Source organism: Leopardus geoffroyi, chromosome A2, assembly GCF_018350155.1.
Source record: "Leopardus geoffroyi isolate Oge1 chromosome A2, O.geoffroyi_Oge1_pat1.0, whole genome shotgun sequence".
Lineage (NCBI taxonomy): Eukaryota > Metazoa > Chordata > Mammalia > Carnivora > Felidae > Leopardus > Leopardus geoffroyi.
In genome coordinates this window covers 109,322,651-109,338,467 of record NC_059331.1, presented here as the reverse complement: position 1 = coordinate 109,338,467, position 15,817 = coordinate 109,322,651, and the positions used below count along the sequence as shown (strand labels likewise).

The following is a 15,817-nucleotide window of genomic DNA, read 5'->3' as shown; positions in this document are numbered from 1 at the left end:
CTTGCTGAAGAGACTGTCTTTATTCCATTGGATATTCTTTCCTGCTTTGTCAAAGATTAGTTGGCCATATGTTTGTGGGTCCATTTCTGGGTTCTCTGTTAAGTTCCATTGAGCTGAGTGTCTGTTTTTATGCCACCAAAACATTTTCTTAATCTTTAGTTTTCATCTGTGAGATTGATATGCATCTGCCTCTGGTCTTCTTTTTTTTTTTATCCTTTTTTGGGGTTGGCACTCTTTTTCAATCTGTAAATATATAAATATTTATATTTATATATGTGTATTTTGGGGATATTTATTTATTGAAGTATAGTTAACATATAATGTTATGTTAGTTTCAGGTATAGAATATGATTCATCAAATTTATATATTACTTGCTGCTCATCAAGATAATTGTACTGTTAATGCCTTCATCTGTATCACCCATCCTCTACCCACCTTCCCTCTGGCAACAAATAGTTTTCTATATTTAAGAGTCTATTTCTTGCTTGCTTGTTTGTCTATTCTTTTTTCCCTTAGTTCATTTGTTTCTTAAATTCCATGTATAAGTATGGTATTTGTTTTTCTTTGATTTATTTTCCTTTGCATTATACTCTCTAGCTCCATCCCTATCGATGCATGTGGCAAGATCTCATTCCTTTTAATGGCTAAGTAGTATTCTGTTACACACACATACATGCACACATACACACACACACACACACACACACACAAATGCCACTTGTTTATCCATTCATTTATGGATGGACACTTGAATTGCTTCCATCAGTTGGCTATTGTAGATAATGCTGTAGTAAATATCAGAGTGAACAGATCTTTTCAAATTAGTGTTTATGTTCTTATTTGATAAATACCCCATAGTGAAATTACTAGATCATATGGTAATTCTATTTTTAATATTTTGAGGAACCTCCCTAGTGTTTTTTACAGTGGCTGTGCCAATTTGCATTCCAACTGACAGTGCAGAAGTGTTCCTTTCTCCCCATGCCCTTGGCAACACTTCTTCTCTCTTGTGTTTTTGATTTTAGCTATTCTGACAGATGTGAGGTGATATTTCATTGTGGTTTTGATTTGCATTTCATGATTAGTCATGTTGAGCGTATTACCATGTATCTGTTGGCTATTTGTATGTCTTTGGTGGAATATGTCTATTTAGGTACTCTGCCCATTTTTAATTGGATCATTTGTGGGGTTTTTTTGGTGGTATTTAAATTTTTTATATATTTTGGATATTAACCCTTTATTTGATAAATTATTTGCAAATATTTTCTCTAATTTGGTAGATTGCCTTGTTGATAGTTTCCTTCACTGTGGAAAACTCTTTTTTTTTTTTTTTTTTTTGGTGCAGTCCAATAGTTTAATTTTGCTTTTGTTTCCCTTGGCTGAGGAGTTGTCATATCTAGAAAAGTGTTTATTTGGGTTATATCAAAGAAATGACTGCTTGTGTTTTCTTCTACGAGTTTTATGGTTTCAGGTCTCACATTTGGGTCTCACATTAGTCATTATTTCCTAATTTTTTTTTTCTGCCTTAATCTTTCCTCCTGCAACTTTAAGGATACTCATGTCAGATCTCATACTTATATTGTTTTACTGATTTCTGAGTTTCTGATGAACTGTTTTAAACAATTTACTCTTTTTCAGATTTGACAATTTTTAGTAGTCTGTTTGACAGTAACTCTTTCTTCTTTACAATCTGTTATTGAGCTCATCCAGCCCAAATTTCAGTATTTTGTTTTTAAATTACAAAATTTCATTTTATTTATTTTTTATAATTTTTAAAGTATGTTTTAAAATTGTGGTAAATATAATACAAAATTTACCATTTAAATCATTTTTTAAAATTTCTTTTAAGTTTATTTATTTTTGAGAGAGAGAGAGACAGAGAGACAGAGAGAGTGAGCGAGCATGGGCTAAGGAGGGGCACAGAGAGAGGGAGACACAGAATCTGATGCAGGTTCCAGGCTATGGGCTGTCAGTACAGCCCGACGTGGGGCTTGAACCCACAAACTGTGAGATCATGACCTAAGCCAAAGTCGGATACTTAACAGACTGAGCCACCCAGGTGCCCCCATTTAAATCCTTTTTAATGTGCAGTTTGGTGACGTAATTACATTCACATTGTTGTCCAACCATACCTGCCATTCATCCAGAGCACATTTTTCATCTTGCAAGACTGAATCTCTGCACCCATTAAACAATAACTTCATGCTCCTCTTGTCCCCAAACCTTGGAAACTACCATTCTGCTTTCCATTTCTATGAATTTGATTTTTCTAAATACCTCAGTTTAGTGGGATCATACAGTATCTTTTTTATGACTGATTTATTTCTGTTAGCATAATCTCTCAAGGTTCACCCATGTTGGTTTCTTTATTTTATTTTATTTTTTCAATATATGAAATTTATTGTCAAATTTGTTTCCATTCAACACCCAGTGCTCATCCCAAAAGGTGCCCTCCTCAATACCTATCACCCACCCTCCCCTCCCTCCGACCCCCCATCAGCCCTCAGTTTGTTCTCAGTTTTTAAGAGTCTCTTATGCTTTGGCTCTCTCCCACTCTAACCTCTTTTTTTTTTTTTCCTTCCCCTCCTCCATGGATTTCTGTTAAGTTTCTCAGGATCCACATAAGAGTGGACACATATGGTATATGTCTTTCTCTGTATGGCTTATTTCACTTACCATCACACTCTCCAGTTCCATCCACGTTGATACAAAGGGCCATATTTTGTTCTTTCTCATTGCCACGTAGTACTCCATTGTGTATATAAACCACAATTTCTTTATCCATTCATCAGTTGATGGACATTTAGGCTCTTTCCATAATTTGGCTACTTTTGAGAGTGCTGCTATAAACATTGGGGTACAAATGCCCCTATGCATCAGTACTCCTGTATCCCTTGGGTAAATTCCTAGCAGTGCTATTGCTGGGTCATAGGGTAGGTCTATTTTTAATTTTCTGAGGAACCTCCACTCTGTTTTCCAGAGTGACTGCACCAATTTGCATTCCCACCAACAGTGCAAGAGGGTTCCCGTTTTTCCATATCCTCTCCAGCATCTATAGTCTCCTGATTTGTTCATTTTGGTCATTCTGACTGGCGTGAGGTGATATCTGAATGTGGTTTTGATTTTTATTTCCCTGATAAGGAGCGACGTTGAGCATATTTTCATGTGCCTGTTGGCCATCCGGATGTCTTCTTTAGAGAAGTGTCTATTCATGTTTTCTGCCTATTTCTTCACTGGGTTGTTTGTTTTTTGGGTGTGGAGTATGGTGAGCTCTTTATAGATTTTGGATACTAGCCCTTTGTCCGATATGTCATTTGCAAATATCTTTTCCCATTCTGTTGGTTGCCTTTTCGTTTTGTTGGTTGTTTCCTTTGCTGTGCAGAAGCTTTTTATCTTCATAAGGTCCCAGTAATTCACTTTTGCTTTTAATTCCCTTGCCTTTGGGGATGTGTCGAGTAAGAGATTGCTACGGCTGAGGTCAGAGAGGTCTTTTCCTGCTTTCTCCTCTAGGGTTTTGATGGTTTCCTGTCTCACATTCAGGTCCTTTATCCGTTTTGAGTTTATTTTTTATTTATTTTTTTTTATTTAAAAAAAAATTTTTTTTTTAACGTTTATTTATTTTTGAGACAGAGAGAGACAGAGCATGAACGGGGGAGGGTCAGAGAGAGAGGGAGACACAGAATCTGAAACAGTCTCCAGGCTCTGAGCAGTCAGCACAGAGCCTGATGCGGGGCTTGAAGTCACAGACCGTGAGATCATGACCTGAGCTGAAGTCGGCCGCTTAACCTACTGAGCCACCCAGGCGCCCCCGTTTTGAGTTTATTTTTGTGAATGGTGTGAGAAAGTGGTCTAGTTTCAACCTTCTGCATGTTGCTGTCCAGTTCTCCCAGCACCATTTGTTAAAGAGACTGTCTTTTTTCCATTGGATGTTCTTTCCTGCTTTGTGGCTCTAGTTCTGGGGTTTCTATTCTATTCCATTGGTCTATGTGTCTGTTTTTGTGCCAATACCATACTGTCTTGATGATTAAAGCTTTGTAGTAGAGGCTAAAGTCTGGGATTGTGATGCCTCCTGCTTTGGTATTCTTCTTCAAAATTACTTTGGCTATTCAGGGCCTTTTGTGGTTCCACATGAATTTTAGGATTGCTTGTTGTAGCTTCGAGAAGAATGCTGGTGCAATTTTGATTGGGATTGCATTGAATGTGTAGATAGCTTTGGGTAGTATTGACATTTGGACAATATTTATTCTTCTAATCCATGAGCAGGGAATGTCTTTCCATTTCTTTATATCTTCTTCAATTACCTTCATAAGCTTTCTATAGTTTTCAGCATACAGATCTTTTACATCTTTGGTTAGACTTATTCCTAGGTATTTTATGCTTCTTGGTGCAATTGTGAATGGGATCAGTTTCTTTATTTGTCTTTCTGTTGCTTCATTGTTAGTGTATAAGAATGCAACTGATTTCTGTACATTGATTTTGTATCCTGCAACTTTGCTGAATTCATGTATCAGTTCTAGCAGAGCTTTGGTGGAGTCTATCGGATTTTCCATGTATAGTATCATGTCATCTGCAAAAAGTGAAAGCTTGACTTCATCTTTGCCAATTTTGATGCCTTTGATTTCCTTTTGTTGTCTGATTGCTGATGCTAGAACTTCCAACACTGTGTTAAACAACAGCGGTGAGAGTGGGCATCCCTGTCGTGTTCCTGATCTCAGGGAAAAAGCTCTCAGTTTTTCCCCATTGAGGGTGATGTTAGCTGTGGCTTTTCATAAATGGTTTTTATGATGTTTAAGTGTGTTCCTTCTATCCCGACTTTCTCAAGGGTTTTTATTAAGAAAGGGTGCTGAATTTTGTCAAAGGCCTTTTCTGCATCAATTGACAGGATCATATGGCCTTTTCTGCATCGATTGACGGGATCATATGGTTCTTATCTTTTCTTTTATTAATGTGATGTATCACGTGGATTGATTTGTGAATGTTGAACCAGCCCTGCATCCCAGGAGTGAATCCCACTTGATCATGGTGAATAATTCTTTTTATATGCTGTTGAATTCGATTTCCTAGTATCTTATTGAGAATTTTTGCATCCATATTCATCAGGGATATTGGCCTGTAGTTCTCTTTTTTTTACTGGGTCTCTGTCTGGTTTAGGAATCAAAGTAATGCTGGCTTCATAGGATGAGTCTGGAAGTTTTCCTTCCCTTTCTATTTCTTGGAATAGCTTGAGAAGGATAGGTATTATCTCTGCTTTAAACGTCTGGTAGAATTCCCCAGGGAAGCCATCTGGTCCTGGACTCTTATTTGTTGGGAGATTTTTGATAACCGATTCAATTTCTTTGCTGGTTATGGGTCTGTTGAAGCTTTCTATTTCCTCTTGATTGAGTTTTGGAAGAGTGTGAGTGTTTAGGAATTTGTCCATTTCTTCCAGGTTGTCCAGTTTGTTGGCATATAATTTTTCATAGTATTCCGTGCTAATTGTTTGTATCTCTGAGGGATTGGTTTTAATAATTCCATTTTCATTCATGATTTTATCTATTTGGGTCATCTCCCTTTTCTTTTTGAGAAGCCTGGCTAGAGGTTTGTCAATTTTGTTTATTTTTTCAAAAAAACAACTCTTGGTTTCGTTGATCTGCTCTACAGTTTTTTTAGATTCTATAATGTTTATTTCTGCTCCGATCTTTATTATTTCTCTTCTTCTGCTGGGTTAGGCTGCCTTTGCTGTTCTGCTTCTATTTCCTTTAGGTGTGCTGTTAGATTTTGTATTTGGGATTTTTCTTGTTTCTTGAGATAGGCCTGGATTGCAGTGTATTTTCTTCTCAGGACTGCCTTCGCTGCATGCCAAAGCGTTTGGATTGTTGTATTTTCATTTTCGTTTGTTTCCATATATTTTTTTTTAATATTTAAAAAAATTTTTTTTTTCAACGTTTATTTATTTTTGGGACAGAGAGAGACAGAGCATGAACGGCGGAGGGGCAGAGAGAGAGGGAGACACAGAATCGGAAACAGGCTCCAGGCTCTGAGCCATCAGCCCAGAGCCCGACGCGGGGCTCGAACTCACGGACCGCGAGATCGTGACCTGGCTGAAGTCGGACGCTTAACCGACTGCGCCACCCAGGCGCCCCTCCATATATTTTTTAATTTCTTCTCTAATTGCCTGGTTGACCCATTCATTCTTTAGTAGGGAGTTCTTTAACTTCCATGCTTTTGGAGGTTTTCCAGACTTTTTCCTGTGGTTGATTTCAAGCTTCATAGCATTGTGGTCTGAAAGTATGCATGGTATAATTTCAATTCTTGTATACTTATGAAGGGCTGTTTTGTGACCCAGTATATGATCTATCTTGGAGAATGTTCCGTGTGCACTCAAGAAGAAAGTATATTCTGTTGCTTTGGGATGCAGAGTTCTAAATAAATCTGTCAAGTCCATCTGATCCAATGTATCATTCAGGGCCCTTGTTTCTTTATTGACCGTGTGTCTAGATGATCTGTCCATTTCTGTAAGTGGAGTGTTAAAGTCCCCTGCAATGACCACATTCTTATCAATAAGGTTGCTTATGTTTATGAGTAATTGTTTTATATATTTGGGGGCTCCGGTATTCGGCGCATAGACATTTATAATTGTTAGCTCTTCCTGATGGATAGACCCTGTAATTATTATATAATGCCCTTCTTCATCTCTTGTTACAGCCTTTAATTTAAAGTCTAGTTTGTCTGATGTAAGTATGGCTACTCCAGCTTTCTTTTGACTTCCAGTGACATGATAAATAGTTCTCCATCCCCTCACTCTCAATCTAAAGGTGTCCTCAGGTCTAGAATGAGTCTCTTGTAGACAGCAAATAGATGGGTCTTGTTTTTTTTTATCCATTCTGATACCCTATGTCTTTTGGTTGGTGCATTTAATCCATTTACATTCAGTGTTATTATAGAAAGATACGGGTTTAGAGTCATTGTGATGTCTGTATGTTTTATGCTTGTAGTGATTTCTCTGGTACTTTGTCTCACAGGATCCCCCTTAGGATCTCTTGTAGGGTTGGTTTAGTGGTGACGAATTCCTTCAGTTTTTGTTTGTTTGGGAAGACCTTTATCTCTCCTTCTATTCTAAATGACAGACTTGCTGGATATAGGATTCTCGGCTGCATATTTTTCCTGTTTAGCACCCTGAAAATCTCGTGCCAATTCTTTCTGGCCTGCCAAGTTTCAAAAGAGAGATCAGTCATGAGTCTTATAGGTCTCCCTTTATATGTGAGGGCACGTTTATCCCTTGCTGCTCTCTTTATCCTTGTGTTTTGCCAGTTTCGCTATGATATGTTGTGCAGAAGATCGATTCAAGTTACGTCTGAAGGGAGTTCTCTGTGCCTCTTGGATTTCAATGCCTTTTTCCTTCCCCAGTTCAGGGAAGTTCTCAGCTATTATTTCTTCAAGTACCCCTTCAGCACCTTTCCCTCTCTCTTCCTCCTCTGGGATACCAATTATGCGTAGATTATTTCTTTTTAGTGTATCACTTAGTTCTCTAATTTTCCCCTCATACTCCTGGATTTTTTTTATCTTTTTCTCAGCTTCTTCTTTTTCCATAATTTTATCTTCTAGTTCACCTATTCTCTCCTCTGCCTCTTCAATCCGAGCCGTGTTCATTTCCATTTTATTTTGCATCTCGTTTAAAGCGTTTTTCAGCTCCTCGTGACTGTTCTTTAGTCCCTTGATCTCTGTAGCAATAGATTCTCTGCTGTCCTCTACACTGTTTTCAAGACCAGCAATTAATTTTATGACTATTATTCTAAATTCACTTTCTGTTATATTATTTAAATCCTTTTTGATCAGTTCATTAGCTGTTGTTATTTCCTGGAGATTCTTTTGAGGGGAATTCTTTGGTTTGGTCATTTTGGATAGTCCCTGGAGTGGTGCGGACCTGCAGGGCACTTCCCCTGTGCTGTGGTGTATAACTGGAGCTGGTGGGCGGAGTCGCAGTCAGACCTGATGTCTGCCCACGGCCCACCGCTGGGGCCACAGTCAGACTGGTGTGTGCCTTCTCTTCCCCTCTCCTAGGGGCGGGATTCACTGTGGGGTGGCGTGGCCCGTCTGGGCTACTTGCACACTGCCAGGCTTGTGGTGCTGGGGATCTGGCATGTTACCTGGGGTGGGTAGGCAAGGTGCACGGGGGCAGGAGGGGGAGGCTTAGCTAGCTTCTCCTTCGGTGATCCGCTTCAGGAAGGGCCCTGTGGCAGCGGGAGGGAGTCAGACCCGCTGCCGGAGGGGTGGCTCCGCAGAAGCACAGCGTTGGGTGTTTGCATGGAGCAAGCAAGTTCCCTGGCAGGGACTGGTTCCCTTTGGGATTTCGGCTGGGGGATGGGTGAGGTAGATGGCGCTGGCGAGCGCCTTTGTTCCCCAACAAACTGAGCCCTGTCATCCCCAACAAACTGAGCAACTCTCCCTCCCTTTGTCCTCCAGCCTTCCCGCTTTCCGAGCAGAGCTGTTAACTTATGACCTCCCAGATGCTAAGTCGCGCTTGCTGTCGGAACACACTCCATCCGGCCCCTCTGCTTTTGCAAGCCAGACTGGCGGGCTCTGCTTGGCCCGCAGGCTGCCCCTCCGCCCCGGCTCCCTCCCGCCAGTCCATGCAGAGGGCACCGCGTCTCCGCCCTTCCTACCCTCTTCCGTGGGCCTCTCGTCTGCGCTTGGCTCTGGAGACTCCGTTCTGCTAGTCTTCTGGCGGTTTTCTGGGTTATTTAGGCAGGTGTAGTGGAATCTAGGTGATCAGCAGGACGCGCGGTGAGCCCAGCGTCCTCCTACGCCGCCATCTTCTGAGAACTCTGGAATTCTTTATTTTTAAAGGCTGTTTAAAAATCCACTGTGTGAAAAAAAAATAAAAAAATAAAATAAATAAAAATCCACTGTGTGTATATGCGATGTTTTATCCATTCATTCATTGATGGACATTGGCTTTCTTCTACCTTTTGGCTGTTGTGAATAATGCTGCTGTGAACATTGTCACATAAGTACCTCTTTAAGACTTTGCTTTCATTTTTTGGGCATATACCCAGAATTAACATTGGTGGATCATATGTTTAATTATATGTTTAATTTTTTGGTAAACTGCCACACCATTTTTCCCTAATAGCTGCAGCACTTTATATTTCCACTAACAGTGCACAGGTGTTCCAGTTTCTCTACATTTTTGCCTACACTTGTTTTTTTGTTGTTGTTGTTGTTATTTATTTATGTTTTTCAATTAGATTGGTTGCAATTTATATATATTTTTGCCAAGACTACCCTAAGAGCTTTTGTTTTCATTTCATGGGGCATGGTTATTGCATCCATTTAAAAGTCTGATAATTTCCCCCCTGGGTGATTTTGAGGATGGTGTCTTTTGGTTATCTTTTTACCTTGAGAATTGAGATTTTTCCAGTTCTTTGTGCCCTGAGTAAAATTTTTATCCTGTACATTTTGAATATTGCATTATGAAATTAGATATTCTGTTGAAATCCCATCAATAATGTTGATTTATTTTGTTTTAATATTCAACTCACCTAATTATTTTCAGATTACACATTCTCTTCTGCCTCTTGAGTGCTGTGGTTTCAATTTTCAGTTTAATTTTTCAAACCTAATGTTATCAGGTCATCCCACATGTTCCCAACCATGGCCAAGTCTGGGAGTTGGGTAATGTTCTGTGTAGTGAATAGTTCAGTTTTTGAATACTTTGCAATATTGCTCTGATTCAGTCCAAACACATGCAGTTCAGAATTTACTAGGAATCCATGCATTGATTTAGGGGGTCTTGTTTTTGCACCCCATCATATCCTTTCTTCCTCTGTTCTCCTTTGGATAAAAGAAAGTCATTATGAAAAACATGAGATTTGTATATATTATGAAACAAATTCCTGATGATACATCTGTTAAATAAAGCCTACATAAGAATTTTGTCTCAGAATTTTAAGGTAAAAAATATTCTTCCCCACAAATTGGTGAGTTCATGTTTCCAGTAATTAAAGTAATGGAAAAATTTTAAACTGCTTGTATTAAAGAAGAATCTGGTTTTGTACTAAATTTTAGATTTGAGACAGAGTGTTGATTTGGACGGTGTTAGGTTCAGAGGCGTTGTGATTGATAAAAAAAACATCAACAACTTGAAGTCCAGAATGACTCATAGTTTCAGGAAAAACAATTTCTTCTAGTAGTTCAACTGGCATTCCATCTTTTCTATCTGATATTTTATTATTTTAATTGTTACTTTTGCATTTTCCCATTGTTTGAGGTTATTGTATAACTCAGTTGCATCAGGATGGTGTTTTCAGGCTACCACTTAAATTTACTAGAAGCATATTTTCAGTGTTCCATTCAGTGAACCTGCACTTAAGTATTTAAGCCATTGTCAAGGTTGTTGTTGCTCTTTCAGAGGTGTATGTTCAGTTCATCTGATTTTTCATTTTCACCATTAAAAAACTTTCTACCTCAGATGTATATGGATTAGAATACCTGTGTAACACATAGACTTCCTGAGTCACAGTATCTCCATTCAATGAAACCCCATTAATTTTGTCTTTCCTTATGTACAAAAAGCAAAAAAAAAAAAAAAAAAAAAAAAAAAAAAAATTGTTTTATATAACCTAAACCTCATGAAGCTAAGAATAGAGGTGGGTTAAATATGTAATTGAATAAATGAATATTCAAGCTGGCTGTTAGGACAAAGTCAATGGAGTCAACAAAGATAATAAGACAGTCCTCAGTCTACCCTTTGTTGGGTGTAACTGTTGGGTGTAACTGATGTTTTGCTTCACCTTTTTTTTTTTTTTTTTTTTTAAGTTTATTTATTTATTTTGAGAGAGAGAACTTGAGCAGAGGAGGGGCAGAGAGGGAGAGAGAGAGAGAATCTCAAGCAGGCTCTGCCCTGACAGAGCAGAGCCTGATGAGGCACTCGGACCCACGAGCTGTGAAATCATGGTCTGAGCTGAAACCAGGAGTGTGACACTTAACTGACTGAGTCCCTCAGGCACCCCTTTCTTCACTTTTTATATGTTTTTCCATGTTCCACTAATGAGCAACTGTTTTCGAATCCTTATTATCATTACAGAGTTCCATTTTATGATTGATCTGATTTTATCCTTGGTCATAATTTTATTGAGGTGTCTGTTGTCTTTATTTGCAGAGATTGCTTATATATTTGTTCTTTGTTGTTTTTCGGACATTGCAAGTCTCTTTTCTCCAAATGTTTCTATGCTACCCTTCCTTGAATATAAATCTTAATATTTATGTAGTAAGTTAATCAGTTTTCAACCTTGTAATTTATGGTTTAAAGGGAATTTTGTTAGGATTATTGAGGTGTAATTTGCATTCAATATTATACATTTTAAAATTTACAGTTTATTGAGTTTCAACAAATGTATATAATTGTGCAATTGCCATCCAAATTAGGATATCAAATGTTTCTATCACCCCAGAAACTTTTCTTGTATTTCTTTGCATTCCTTATGCCCCCTCACCTCTAATCCATGGCAACTACTGATCTATTACCTTCTGACCCAGTATTTTTGCCTTTTCTAGACTGTTTTGTAAATAGACACATAAAGTATATAGGTTTTTGCTTTTTGGGAGTTTTATTTTTTACTTTTTTAATGGTTTTTAATTTTATTTTTGAGAAAGAGACAGCACATAAGCAGGGGAGAGGCAGAGAGAGAGGGAGAGAGAGGGAGGGAGGCAGGTTCCGAAGCAGGCTCGAAGCTCTGAGCTGTCAACACGGAGACCAAAGTGGGGCGCGAACCCATGAACTTTGAGATCTCGGCCTGAGTCGAAGTCGGATGCTCAACTGACTGAGCCACTCAGGCACCCCTACTTTTTTGGAGTTTTAAAGAAGTCTTTCCTCACCCTTATGTAGTAAAGGTTATGTATTCTCCTACATTATTTTTTATTAACTTACTGATTTACTTTCCATCCTTAGAAATTTAATCTGTCAGGACTCTAACTTTCATGTTAAGACTTGAATTTTTTTTTTCAATATAATGATCAACTTGTTTCAGTGTCAGCTACTATTGAGTATTCCTAAAGAAATGCAGCTGGAATTTTTATTGAGACTGCACTGAATATATAGTTTAACTTGGAATGCATGGCTATATTAAATCATCTCCTCCAATAACAGGAAATAGCTCTTCATTCAGTCCTTTATGCCTTTTAAAAGGCCTTTAATGTTTGTTTGTTTGTTTCCCTATAGGGATCTTTATTTTATTTTATTTTTATTTGTTTTTCTATAGGAATCTTTAAATAGTTTGTTAACAAATTCCTTCATAATGAGTAGTTTTTCTTAGTATTGTGACTGGCTTCCTGTATTCAATACGTATTAGAGGCAAATTAGATGAGTGCTCTTGATTCTTATAAATCAGTCTTATATCTGGTCTTAGTGCTAAACTTTCTGATTACTTTTAAGAGTTTATATGTTTATTTTATTAGTTTTTGTAAGCAGATCATGTAGTCTTCAAATATTACCATTCTCATTCTTCCTTTAAGGCTATTACATATGTTATTTCTTCTTTCCTGAAAGCATTAATCACAACTTGCTCAATTACATTAACTGTAGTTATGAGAATAGAAATACCTTATTTTCTATCATTAAAAGAATGCTTCAGACATCCATTAAATATAATGATTATCCTTGGTTACTTCACAAATATTTGACAGTGGGAAAGTTTTTCTTAGAACACCAATTTATGTTTTCCACAGAAGATTTAGATGCAAGGGCAGAACAATGATTTTTCTCCCAGCCTGCCTTGAAATCATCTGAGGAAGCCTAGTTACTTATTTCTGTTCAGGTTATACTCCCTGAGCTTTTCACTGAATTGGTCTGGGATAGGAATTAGGCCTCTGTAAGCTTCCCAGGTGATTCCTTTTTTTTTTTTTTTTTTTTTTTTTTTTGAGAGAGAGAGAGAGAGCGAGCGAGCGAGCACAGGGCAGAGAAAGGAAACACAGAATCCCAAGCAGGCTCCTTACTACCACCTCAGAGCCCAAAGTGGGGCTTGAACCCAAGAATGGTAAGATCATGACCTCAGTGGAAGTCAAGTGTCACATACTTAACCAACTGAGCTACCCAGGAGACTTCCATGTGATACTGTCTTTGCAACTAGTTTGAGAATCATTGGAGTGGCCCATTGAACTAACAAATCTCTAAAAAATATTTATCTAAACTAGTTGAAAATTCTAAATATTGACTCCATAATTTAAAATGTATTGACAAAACTCTAGAATATTATGGATTTCTTTGGTTAAAAACAAAAATACATCAGTGTTTTATTCATGGATATCATGAATTTTAGTATGTTAGAAGGTAGTTTTAGTTGTGGAGAAAAGTGTTCCTATTCTGTGTTGTAACTGCTGACTTTCTGATACTTAAATTATTTTTGATCAAAAGGTCTTCTACCCGCCCCAGGATCCCTCATGTCTTACTTAAAAGTTTGCAAAATGAATATGGATTAAGATTAACATGGTAAGTATCTTTTATCCAATACCTGCACACCTATTCTAGACCTGTATGATGGTCATGTAGGATAGATAATATGCTCCACAGTTTTAAATATTTATAATCACATGTATAATTCATAAAAGAAAAGCTATTTAGTAGTCTTCATTTTTCTGCATTATCAGAATGTGAGTTGACTCACCATTTACATACTAGCAACCTCCTCTTTAAAAAACCCTTACCTGGAAATGATTCATATATCCACGTGTCATTTTAAAGCTCAAGTTTTTGGCCAGCAGGGCTATCTCTACAGGAAGAGATATCCTTCCATTTGCCTGTGTTATGGGACAAACCTGTCTTCAACTGTCTTCTCCTTTTTGTTCCTGACTACCCATTTCTCATGTTGTGTGCCACATTGCTTCTGACTGCTTCCACTCTGTGAGGAAGGAGCTCACCTCGGCAGCTGCCTGGTGACCATTCTTTACCTCTAGCTGCAGCTGCATTTCCAGAACAATGAGTGCCAAGCTCTTTAGGGTCTATTCTGCCTCCTTCTCTTCATATGGTTGCAGAGAAGAGGTTCTTCGATGTCTCTGCTGCCTTTCTTATGGTGGAAGAGGAATTGGGTAAGAATCCCTTCTAATTAACAAATTAAAAGTTTGTAACAGGTGGAATAGCGGCCATACTCTGCCAGTTTGGGAAGTTGAAGAAAGCGTATGAGACTAAAATGGCAATTTCAGTAGGTAAGGAAAAAATTATAGTAGTATTTGTAACATAGTTTATATTTATATTTATATTTATATTTATATTTATATTTATATTTATATTATTTATATTTATATTTATTTATTATCTACTTAAATATTATTATTTATTTTTATTTTTATTTATGTTTATTATCTATTTAAATAAACTCCTTGAAAAAATTATACTGTGATTATCAAGAGGGTTGATGCAAGGAAGAGGCCAATGAGCGAGTATACCTGCTAAGAATAGATAATATATCTTATTTGTTTTGGCAAGAGGGAGATACAGAGAACCAAAGCAATTATCTATAAGGGAAATTCATCCTTTGTTCAAAACAGCTTGACATCAAATGTTCTTTTTGATTACACTCAAATAGTTGAGGCTGAAGCTTTGAGTTTAAAAATCAGCCAGATGCATTTTAGGGGCGCCTGGGTGGCGCAGTCGGTTAAGCGTCCGACTTCAGCCAGGTCACGATCTCGCGGTCCGGGAGTTCGAGCCCCGCGTCAGGCTCTGGGCTGATGGCTCAGAGCCTGGACCCTGTTTCCGATTCTGTGTCTCCCTCTCTCTCTGCCCCTCCCCCGTTCATGCTCTGTCTCTCTCTGTCTCAAAAATAAATAAACGTTAAAAATCAGCCAGATGCATTTTAAACAAAAATTATATGAAAGAAACAGGTAACATAAAAATACACACAACATATTTCACTGTTTAAGTTTCAGTGTAAATTAGTGTTTTTAATTATAAAAGGCTGTGCAATCAGTTCTGAGTTACAGAAAAAGTAGAAGGAACATTTTAAATGTTTGCTGATACTGTCCAGGTGCCTTTTGATATTCAATAATGAGAGATTTTAAGATAATGTCTTTGAGCTAAAAATCTGTTCTGTAAAAATTTTCTAAAGATCTTGGGTTGCAAGATATGTTTTCTGGTTTTCTGTTTCTTAGCTGTTTGCTAATTAATTATATACACTTTTAATTGCTTTCTGTTACTGCAAAGGAAATAGGAGAATATGGGTGAATAGCTCTCTCAAAGAAATTATATAAAGAATCAGTTCTATAAATTCACAGAAATAATCATATTCTACTTTATGCTTGTGAATTGTACTTCCATATTTTATTTGGTTATGACAGTTTATATAAATTTATTTATGGCCTAAACATTCTCTTTAATATATGGACTAATTAGAAATGTTGGCCACTGGTCACGGAAATTTAGAACTTCCTAAAACTAGTATATTATCATGTCTACCAAGAAAACCTAAATTATTTTTTTATAATTTAATTATTAGCATTTGTCCTTATTTTATCTTAGTACAGGAGTTTCATTTTTCTGGATCTAAGGAGGGTTTTTTTTTCCTATTATCTAAGTAGTCAAAAGGACTGTTGGAAATTGCCTCATTTTGCCAATCATTCAGAAGAAGCCTTTGAATTTTATAACTTCCTTTCCTGATCTAATCCTTTAGACACACACTAGTGAAATGGTGATGCACCATGAGGCAGAAAGATCTCTGGTTCAGGAGTGGTTATTCCTAGGCAACTGTTTCACATTGTGAGTTAGCTGGACATTAAACATCATTGAGTTTGTTTTTCTTTCTTGAATTTTAAAGCCTTACTATTTCTTCCTTAAACTTCCCACATTCT

General features: G+C 37.4%; 1 protein-coding gene across 3 annotated transcripts in view; it reads left to right on the top strand.

Annotated features, from left to right (window-relative positions):
• CRPPA (CDP-L-ribitol pyrophosphorylase A) overlaps window positions 1-15,817 on the top strand; it is a 318,326-nt gene that overhangs the window by 242,440 nt on the left and 60,069 nt on the right. The window contains exons 10-11 of one of the 3 annotated variants that reach the window (XM_045494986.1): window positions 13,392-13,466; window positions 14,095-14,174. The exons of 1 other annotated variant lie outside the window; for it this stretch is intronic. In XM_045494986.1, the coding sequence (XP_045350942.1) occupies window positions 13,392-13,430 (39 nt within the window). In that variant the 3' untranslated portion in view covers window positions 13,431-13,466; window positions 14,095-14,174. Of the gene's footprint in view, window positions 1-13,391; window positions 13,467-14,094; window positions 14,175-15,817 lie in introns of those variants that run through there. One more of the 3 variants, XM_045494987.1, reaches the window with a different exon arrangement.